The sequence below is a fragment of the Acanthisitta chloris genome, unplaced genomic scaffold, assembly GCF_000695815.1.
Source record: "Acanthisitta chloris isolate BGI_N310 unplaced genomic scaffold, ASM69581v1 scaffold3687, whole genome shotgun sequence".
Classification (NCBI taxonomy): domain Eukaryota; kingdom Metazoa; phylum Chordata; class Aves; order Passeriformes; family Acanthisittidae; genus Acanthisitta; species Acanthisitta chloris.
This window is the reverse complement of record NW_008684116.1, coordinates 1,076-11,389: the sequence shown is the minus strand read 5'-3', so window position 1 is coordinate 11,389 and position 10,314 is coordinate 1,076. Positions and strand designations below refer to the sequence as shown.

General features: G+C 47.8%; 1 protein-coding gene across 1 annotated transcript in view; it reads right to left on the bottom strand.

The window, feature by feature from the left end:
• The window catches only part of LOC103806480 (PH and SEC7 domain-containing protein 2-like), a gene marked incomplete at its 5' end in the record, with an annotated part of 11,963 nt that extends 2,519 nt beyond the window's left edge, over positions 1 to 9,444 (bottom strand). Inside the window, 4 exons of the mRNA XM_009079175.1 lie at positions 785 to 929; positions 1,969 to 2,126; positions 8,036 to 8,106; positions 9,254 to 9,444. Coding sequence (XP_009077423.1) covers positions 785 to 929; positions 1,969 to 2,126; positions 8,036 to 8,106; positions 9,254 to 9,444 — 565 coding nt within the window. The remainder of the gene's footprint in view (positions 1 to 784; positions 930 to 1,968; positions 2,127 to 8,035; positions 8,107 to 9,253) is intronic.
• Positions 9,445 to 10,314: the final 870 nt, after the last annotated feature.

The window sequence follows — 10,314 nt, the reverse complement described above, 5'->3', positions numbered from 1 at the left end:
CTCTTCCAACCCAGTTGATTCTATGATTCTATGACTCTATGATCCTGCTTTTTTCAGATATAAAAGTACCCCCCCCATCTGGGATCTGAGAAAGGTGACATCTGGCCACACTTGGTTCAGTAGATAAGAGCTGCCCTGACTTTCCAGGCTGTCCTCCCCTTTGCTGGTGGGCAGTGACAGTACTGTCCCTAATTCTTGGAGGTGCTAAAGCTTGTTGGGCTGTCCCTGGACAGGGAAACAAAAACTTCTCTTTGGATGGCAGCTGCCTATTGCTTTTGGTTACCTGAGCCTCAGACAGCTGTGGCCTGGAGCACCAGGCCCCCTTGCTTCCAGAAACTTCCCTACTGAGTGGGATTCAGACTTCCCTCTGGTCTGTGGCCTTTCGACTCGATAAACAAGAAGTTGCCACCTCTGAGTGCTATGATATAAAATAAACCTGGGTTGTAACCAGCTGTTGGGCTCTGTAGCATCAACTACAGAGCTATTCAGTTGTCTTGACTCCAGCAACAGGAAGGTGGTGGGATGTGATGGGCAAAGAGCAATAAACAAGCCAGAGCCAACAGCCATACAGGCAGGTGTGTGCATAGAGGTGTTTATAGCCATTGCAAAGGAAGCACCAGCTGACACCAGGATTTTCCATGTCTGTCCAAGTCACCCACTCCATTTGTGCCCCAAGCAACTGAGTGTGCCCACCAAGCAGGAGCTAGGGAACCTGCAGATGGGCTCAGCCTAAGCTGCATGCTGAGTGCTGTGCAACCTTCCATCACTCCTTCTCTCATGTTACCTGGCACAGCTTGGTCATGGACGAAGGCAGAAGTGGGCGGCAGAACTTCTTCATGGAGCAGATTGCAGCTGGGAAGGCTGGAGCAGAGAAAATGGCAGCAACAAGGTTGATTCGCAGGATCCAGGAGAGCATTTCTTCCTTGCTTCTATTATGGAGGAGGGGAGAAGAGAAAGGGTCCGTAAATGCTCCTGACCCAGGACCAGCCAGCTCACAACAACCCTGGAGGGACCCACGCTCAGGAGGTCCATCAGTGGCCTTGCTTTGAAGCCACTTCTGTGCCACCCTGGGACAGAACCAGAGGGAAACACTGTCTAATTGGCTCCTCTACAGTGCCCTAATGATTTCAGGGCTGCTGTCTGCCTCTCGAAGCCCTGGCAGTCCTGCCTTCCTCATCAGCTCTGATTGCATTCCTGAGGGGAGGAGGGAGGGGTAGCATTGTGGCCAAGGCCAAGGAAATTCTGCTCTTTGGAGAGTGAGAGCCACACAACAGAGGTCCCACAGAGCAGGATGGACCCCTCATTTGTGTCAGTTCCAGGACACTGCGCAGGGTCCCTCATCAAATCTATTCAGGCATCTCCCCCAGCCTTCACGTGGGTTTTTGCTGCAAAAATTCAGGTGTCAAGCTTTAACTTGACATTAGTACCCCAACCCAACTTACAGACAATGTCACCTCAGCAGAAGACATGAAAAACATGAGACAGAAGATGACTCAATCAGTCTTGACACTTATTAACAGCACAACTTTCTTCTGCAATGGACTTAGGGAGAAAATAGATCTAGCCTGGTGGGGGAGACTTCTTTAATGAGCTTTAGACAGTTTCCCCATCAAATGCTGATGAGGGGGACCATCATCTCCTTAGTTCAATGCACCGCACAGATTTTCTCCTTTCACACACTGCCAACAGAAGTTAGTAAGGAGAACCCTGTACTCAGCCCTTTGCATCCCAGCCCATCCTGCTCAGACCACCTTGGTGACAGACCTCCAGGTCTGAAACAAAGCTATCAAGAATGTGTGATTCCATGACCAAATCCTTTGCACACCCCTACAGACAATGCCCTCAGCCCCTTCCTCCCCCAGGTCTGTCCCCTAATGCATGTGCTGATGTGGCTGTGTGGGAGGGGGTCTGGTGGTGGCTGCAGGTCAGACTGCCCATCCAGGCTCTGTGGGAAGAGCTGGTACTCACGGGGCCTGGAAGAGGAAGACTCTCCAGTCAGCTGTCTTCAGCTTGAGGACATTGGACTTCTTGCTGTAGTCAGAGGCTTTTGTGGCTAAGGCGTGGTGCACACGGATGGCATTTTTCAGATCCACTTCAGAGAGGTCTTTGTCAGGTTTATATTCATCCTGTGAAGAGGAACGTTAATTGGATAATGACAACACTAACATTTGCAGGCTGCTTTAATGAACCTGCCTTTCTCCCTGCACTATAATCACAGAGTGCCGAGACCAGGAAAAGCACTGCTTTGTACAATAAATGCTAGGAGCTGATAATGATAATAATTAACATCTGGCAACTGCTTCCATCATTAAGTTCACTGGGAAGATGTGAAGAAGGAGATGAAAGTTTTAAACATAATTATCAATAGTTATCTCTAACACAGCACATGCCTGAGGCTTTGGGGGAAGGCACAAGGCAGGACCAGGTTTCTGCAGAGCTGCCCCCATAGTGCAGAGCTCAAGCCAGGATGCAACTCTGGATTGAGAGCAGGTATCAGTGAGCACCTGCCCTGGTGCTGCAGCTTCATGGAATCATAGAATCCCAGAATGGTTTGGGTTGGAGGGACCTTAAAGACCATCTAGTTTGCCCCCCTGCCATGGGCAGGGACACCTTCCACTAGCCCAGGTTGCTTCAAGCCCTGTCCAACCTGGCTTGGAACACTTCCAGGGATGAAGCAACCACAGCTTCTCTGGGCAACCTGTGCCAGTGCCTCACCACCCTCACAGGGAAGAATTTTTTTCCATATATCTAACCTAAATCTCTCCTCTTTCAGTTTGAACCCATTACTCCTCCTCCTATCACTATGGCTTTGTGTGGAGGAGAGTCTGGGCTTGGGTAGCCCTGGAACAGCCCCATCCCTGCAACCAGTGCACCTCTGTACAGGTTTGGGCCTTGCTGGGCAGTTGCCAGACAGAGTGTGGCCCACCTGAACCACTCCTGGTGTCTCTTTAGTACGTGTGCCCCTTTGGCATCATGTCCCCAGTAATTCATTAGACTGGCACTTGCAAATGGCAGCAGCATTCCCTGGATTCCTGCTTTGCTCTCTCCACTGAAGGACCATTTCACACAAGTAGGGAGTGATGAAATAACTATATATGTATATATTTTATAAACAGATAGAAATACTCAACATGGGATTTTGAAAGGATCATCTTGGCACAGCCATGAAGTTAATTCAATCCTGTGTTTACCCTTTGCTTTTTCAGTGACTGAGCTCCAGACCAGTTAAAGCAATACCCTGCCACCCACTCTGCACCCCTGTGTTTGGGGTGATATTCAGATGGGCAGTACAGATGACCTTTTCACAGTGGGGATTTCAGTAGCCAGAGGAATGGGCTATTAGCCTTGCAAAGGAAAACAAATGTTTTGCCTTATGAGGACCTAAAGTGTTACCCCACTTGGAGAGAAACAGTTGCTGATGAGGCTTCATACATTGTAGAGAGACTTCAATTTGGGATGTTTTTCCAAGGCTGAAGCTCTTTGGATCTGAATAAATCTGACTATGCTGCCCATGATTTCTTATTTCAAGATAAGCTTCCTGAAAATACAGAGCAAAATAACCCATCTTAACTGCGCATGACGAGAAGCAACTGGCACAGCTGCTAAGTGCTTTGACTAATGCAGATCCTCATCTTGAATGGATTCATCATGTACTGCCTCTAAGGATTTCAAGCTCTCAGGCATCAGTGTTGGTGCAACAAAAAGCCAAATCTTCTTTTTCTAATGCTGGGTCCAGTAAATCTGCAATGAGGTTGAACAAAGCAGATTCTCTCTACCTTCTGCCTCCCTGTTCACAGGAGTGCATGGTGCTGGAGGCTCATTGCACTGCACTGCTCTTCCAGGGGGCTCATCACAATGCCTGTGCTGCAGTGGTCATGATGGTCTGTATGGCTGATGATCTGGGAGATATCTTAATCTGCACCATCATCTGCAGACAGCTCCAAGGCTGTATGATGCCACACACACAGCTGCAGCCATCACAGTGCCCAGCACTAACAGAATCACACATTGCCTAGAACACAGAGATGTTCATGTTCATCAGCCTCCTGACCTTTCACCTCGAGCTCACACTTCTCCTGGGGAACACAAAAATTCACTGTTCCCATGCTTTGACCCATTTTTTGTGAAAGCTTAAGCAACTCCAACCAGCTCACCAAGATGTAAAGTGAGGCTGCACTCACAGAATCACAGAATGGTTGAGGTTGGAGGGGACCACAGTGGCTCATCTGGTCCAATCTCCCTGCTCAAGCAGGGTCATCCCAGAGCACATGGCACAGTGTTGTGTCCAAACATCTCTGGAATATCTCCAGTGAGGGAGACTCCACACACTCTCTGGGCAATCTCCCTCTTGTGCCTGGCTCTTTCACCTGGATGGGGTGAAAGAGCCCTCTCTGGCCTCAGAACCAGACCTGGACAGTGCTGGAAATATGGACATGGAGAGACAGATTTCTCATGCTCTGGCTTGTGAGTAGGTTTTCCTCTTCTTTCTTTTCTTCACCTCACATGTTCCAGCCTAAACAAACCATTTCATGAGGAAAACTAACCCCTGTGCTCTTTTCAGTCCAGTCAAGAACTTGGTGCTCCAAGGAGCACTATCTTGGCAAGAGTCTGCCTGCATAGGACAGCACCTGCAGCTCAGAGCTGCTCTTAGGAACCCCTTCATGGTCGGGGGCTGCAAAGGCAGAACCTGCTGTAAGACCTGCACCCTTTCCAGGATTTCTGTATAAAAGCACCTTATGCTTTATAGCTCTCCATCCTTCTCAACACCCCTCTCTGTGTGGTGATTAAGGGTTATTATCCCCATTTCACAGAGGTGAAGTAAGTTGCCAAAGGCCATGGAGTGAGTCAGTGCCCAGAGCAGATTAGTGCACAGGAGAGGTGTGCCCTGCTCCCAAGTGTGCATTTCTCCCTCAAGACTGTGCTGCATCCCTTTAGGGGATCAAGCAATTTCTTCAGCAGACTATGCTAGAACATGCTAATCCAGCAATTAACACCAGAGAGCCAATGACATGTGACATCTCCTTAACAGCAGGTTTATGGCTGATTCCTGAATTCCTTCTGTCAGACCAACTTCTACCTGTCCACCCACCCACCCTTCTGCCTGTTTTACGTCCATCTCTCTCTGTATCTGGCCATTCCTCCTTTCTATGCATCTACCTCCCCAGGCCCTCCCTCCTCTGCTCCTTCCCTCTCTCTCTCACTCTTATTTATACTCAACTTGCTCCCCAAAACCAAATGGAATAGAGTTTCTTATTAAACTGACAGGAATTCACTATTAAAGCCCATATGCTTGGTTTGGTCTGACTGAAAAACTGGAACAGGCTGAACCTGTGCTCCATGTCATCAGGTGGGTCTGGAAGCAGGTACTTTCTCCTCTATCTTCACATCACAAGATCTTTTCCCAGTGATTTGTGCTCAAGCCAGGTTCTACCTTATGTTTATCTGCAGGCACCTTCTGCTGGGAGCTTGGGAGGTTGGCACACTGCTTCCTTCCTGTATTGTGCAAGTCCTTTGTTCTGCAAACCACCCCATAGGCAAGAAATGGCACCAAGAATTGACAGGGCAGGTGGATGTTTATCCACCCTCTGATGTGGTCCTGGGAATGTTTGGAAGTGGCAGGGCAGGGACTTTGCCTTCATGGTCTCATCCTTCTGTCCTGTCCCTACAAGCCTGATAGACACTTCTACAGCCAAGCCCAGCCCAAGGAATTCTCTGAAGAGCACTATAATACAGTCTGGCAGCAGCTCACAACTAGGAAACCTCTCTTTGTCCAAATTCTTTGCCCAAATGTTCCTCAGGTTAATTTTTGTTGTTTTTCCAAATACTATTTCCTTGGGGCATTCTTGGCAATTCTGGTCCCTCCTGCTAATTACACATCAGTCATGGCTGCTATTTATCAGACACTTACATAACCTTGGGCATTTTGCTTCTTCAGTCCTTGTGCATAGAGAAAGCCTCTGAACCATTTGCTCCTGAAGGTCACTGGGATAAGAACATTGGTCTTCTATCTGCTATGTCAGTCTCATCCTCACTCTCTTTTAAAATCCTAAACACTTTGTACTAACATAAAGAACTATGATAATATAGAATTATGTTAATATAGCAGCCTGGATGGTTACTGCTGCAAGCCTTGGACAGTAAAGAAGCCCCAACCCCTTTGCTCCATCAGCAGCAATGACACTCAGCATTGGCTTCATGGCTCCTTCTGCTGCTGTCCAAACAATCAAGAAAATCTTCAGTAAACTGGATTTTGGTCCAGCATGGGAAGAAAATTCCATCCTGAAAGGGTATTTCATTCTCAATATAAACCCCCTCAGCAGACTAATCCCAAGAGAAGTCCTTGGTGAAAAAATTCATTTGGATTCAAATTCTTCTGGTAATAGTGGAAATTTCTTTTGTTTCCCTAGAAAAACTGTCATAAAATTAAATGCTGATGGCAGCTCTGTACAAGTTAAATCCTCAAGCATCACCTGTGGTCAGCATGAGGACTCTGGTGGATTCCATGTGGAGACTTGTAACAAGACAAGGACTGAGGTGTGAGAAAAGTGCTGCTGATTTGAAGAATACCACCCATAGAGGACTGGAGAAGATCTGGGCTCTCCTGTGTGCTGCATCTTCCTTCAGCTGCAGGAGTGAGTGGCACAGCTGTAAAAATACCACTGGGCTAAGAGCAACCCATGCTGTAAGTTATGATCCACTACTGCCAGACTTCTGTTGGCTTTTTGACATGTGCCATAGGACCTGGCAAAACACGAGAATCATTGGGGTGTGCTATGAGCTCTGAGTCATAATTCCATGCTGCCCTGAGGATCTTTTTGCCTTTCTTATATAATCCAATGTTTGTTTACTCTCATTGCTGTGGAGATAATACCACAATACATAGGAGCAGCTACCCACGGGGAGTGCTGCTCCAACAAGGTGAGTTCAATGGGTTACTGCACAGCTTGTGCTGCTCAGGTAGTTCAGACCTAGTTCAGTGGGTTATGCTGTTGCATGATGAACAGACATTTGGCATCCCTGGCTGGCTCACACTGACACTCAAGTAAGCCCCTATCCAGGCTCCTTGGATTTTCCCACAGAAAAGACTTTCCAGCAAATCCTCCTAGCATCCAAGTGTCAGAGAGATGAATGCTACAGCATACAGCGAAGATATTCCATGGTGACTTTGTGTCCCATGAGGACCTGGGAATTATACTTGTGTTGACTAGAGGTGGCTAAACAATGAACAGAGAGGAAGAGAGACAGAAGATGTCACTTGGCAATCCATGGAAGGACTTAGCTCAGCAAGGTCCTGAAGGAGAAGTAAAACTTTAAGCATAGAATCATAGAATATCATGATTTTGAAGGAACTCACAAGGATCTAGGCCTAAGATGGAGCCCTGTGGAATTCCACTAGTGGCCAGTCACCAGCCTGATGGAATCCCATTCATTGTATGAGGTCACACATCACGTGACGTGTTTATCCAGCTGTGGGCTGGACATTTTGTCCAAAAGGATCCTGTGAGAGACAATACTGAAAGCTTTAGTGAAATCCAGGAAGATTACATCAATTTGTTTCCTATCCCAGATTCAATAAAGCTGTGTATATTCAGGTCTATGCTAGCAAATACGATAGGCAGCATAAGACTGGTCTGATGCTCCACCTCTTCAGTTTCCTATTTCATTTCTCACCAGCATTCTATTTCACCTATTCCGTATCATCTGTTCATTCATCCTCCCCAAGAGTTCCTACTTGCTGGGATACTTCTGCAGAAATCTTGCCTTAGTGTTTCCTCTTTCATACTTCTTCCTCCAAGGTCCTCTTTCAAGGCCGTGAATATTGCTAAATATTTTGAGGCTGTGAATATTGCATGAATACCACCTCCACAGGTGACAGCATCCTCCAGCTCTGGTCTCTGGAGGAGCTATGTCAATGTCCATGCATGCATTAGGACATGGATTCACCTCTACTTGCACCTCTGGGTCTCCTGCTTAGGACAGCAGGACTGCTTTGGAGACAACATGAGACAGCAAAGGGATAGTCCCCCACAGTTACCTTTTGTAAATAAAGGACGGTCCCTTTAAGCACAGCATAAAATTTCTTCCAACCTCTTCTTCCTCTGGGAGCTAAAAAAGGAAGAATATTTAATTTTACATGTCTGCTTCTGCCAGTGCTGCTTGGCATTCCCGGCAACACCAATCCCTCTCCTGACCCACCACAGACACACACTGATGCCCAGACCTCACACACCTCCAAGCTATTGCTCATGAGCAGCTTGTATGTGGGGACATGTGTTTGAGACATATCAGCTGGGTGCTGCAGCCTCCCAGATGGAACACAAGCAGGTGAAAGCCAGAGATGAGCTGGTACAGGGGTACCAGTGGGCACCTGCAGGATGTATCTGTTCCTTCAACTCAGGTTCATGTTCCTTGGACTAAATTCCTGAGGAACAGCGACATTGCCTGAGCTCCTCTGCTTCAGGGGAAGCTGAAAGCTCCTCTGCTTCAGGCAGCTGTACTCTGGAAAAGGCAGCTTCTGTTCCACTGAGGAGGGAGCATTGCCACCAGCCATCCTGATGGACTTGGGGACAGAGAGCTTGCTGAAATCTGGAGACAAGACAGCTGATCCTCCAGGCACAGGCTATTAAGAAAGTGCAGGAAGCAAGGGAGGCCTTTGGTGGTAATCTCTACTCAAGACTTTTAATCAGCTGCAGTGACTGGGCCAATCACATCAATTAGCAAAAGGGATTATCCAAGGTTTAATTAATCTTTGCTCATTAGCAATTCCCAAATATCTTTTCCTGTACCTTTCCTGTATCTCATATGCTGACAGCAGAGCTATGAGGCATCCTGCTGCCCAGCCAGCACACAGCACATGGCAGGACATGGACAGGAGCAAAGCTTGGAAGACCAGACTGTCTCCAAGGTCAGGGCTGGGGTGGACAACTACTGAGGAACCAGCTTCTCTCCCTTTCTCAAAGAGCGGGATTCAGGATTATGCCCATGAACAGGCTGGAAGACCAGGTCTGTCTGTGTGAGACAGGCATGGTTAAGTTCCTTGGCAGTGAGAAGGGAAGACTGAGGCTTCCTGAAAACATTCATGTCTACAAAAGGCTCAAAACACTCTCCTTCCCCTGTGCCCTGGCACTCATGGGGGCCTCTCTTATGTTCCCTTGGAAATGCCTTTATCAGGAGAGCCAGGGAGATGGGCAGGGCAAGGCTCTGCCCACCTCCCTGCCTGGGGCACTTCTCCCCCTGTCCCGTTAACACGTACTTCTCTTTCCATCCATGTCTGCATGGGTTTTACGTGTGAGGACACCGTGCTTGTACGTGACTGCATTCAGTGCTTGGGGGATGTCCAGGAAGGGGTTGCTGCTGTCAACAATCCTTGTCACTTTCTTCGCACTGGCTCCAAATTTGTCATCTACCAGCTCCGAGAGGGATTTCCTCAACTCATCCTCATCACTTAAAAACAAAATGAGAGAAGAGATTTGGTGGAGGAGGCATGGATTGGGTCACAGTGTGCTTTGGGTTTAGAGTGTTTTTTACAAGACTGGTCAGAGAAAGGAAAAGGAAATGCAGGGACTCTAACTCTCAGAGTGCCAGTGATGGTGGTCTGAGCAGGGAGGAGTGTGGGTGGAAGGGAAGTGACCCAGTGGTCTCACTGTGAGGTTACTCAAAATAGGTAAGGGGATAGGTGCTCATCTGAACATCAGCAAACTGCAGACACACCATGGTGAGAACTACAAGCATTTCACAGGGAGAGGCTCCAATTCTGTGCCCTAAAACCAGAGCTTAAGGAGAGCTTTAGCTGCAGGCCACGTATCACCAGCATTTCTCAACTGCTGAGTGGCAGAGTCTAGGGCCTACTTGATAGTGAAGGACTTGTCTCTGCATCTCCAAGGAACAAAAGCTCTGCAGACATTCGGGAGATGGACCACTTGATCAAAAAGATACAAACCTTGGAACAGGTTATACATCTACTCCCCATTTGTGTCCTCAAGGTGGGCTGGCAGAGAGCAAGAAATGCTGGTCATTTCCATAAAAACTGCTTCTCACAGATCTCCTGGTCCTGAACCTTGGACAGCAAGAGCTGAGCAGATTAGGGAAGTGTTACTGACTCCACCAAGCCTGCCTCTTCCCATCTAGAGTAAAACCTACTCTGGCACAAAGAAACTAGAACTTGTAAGGGAAGTGATAGTTCCCAGTGTCCCTGGGACATGAAGGAGGGAGAGCAAACAGGGATTTTCTGCCTTGTGTGATACATATCAGTGTCTAAATGGCATGAGTGGTCACCTTAGGTGGCAGATCAGACTGGGGCCAAACCTCAGCTGA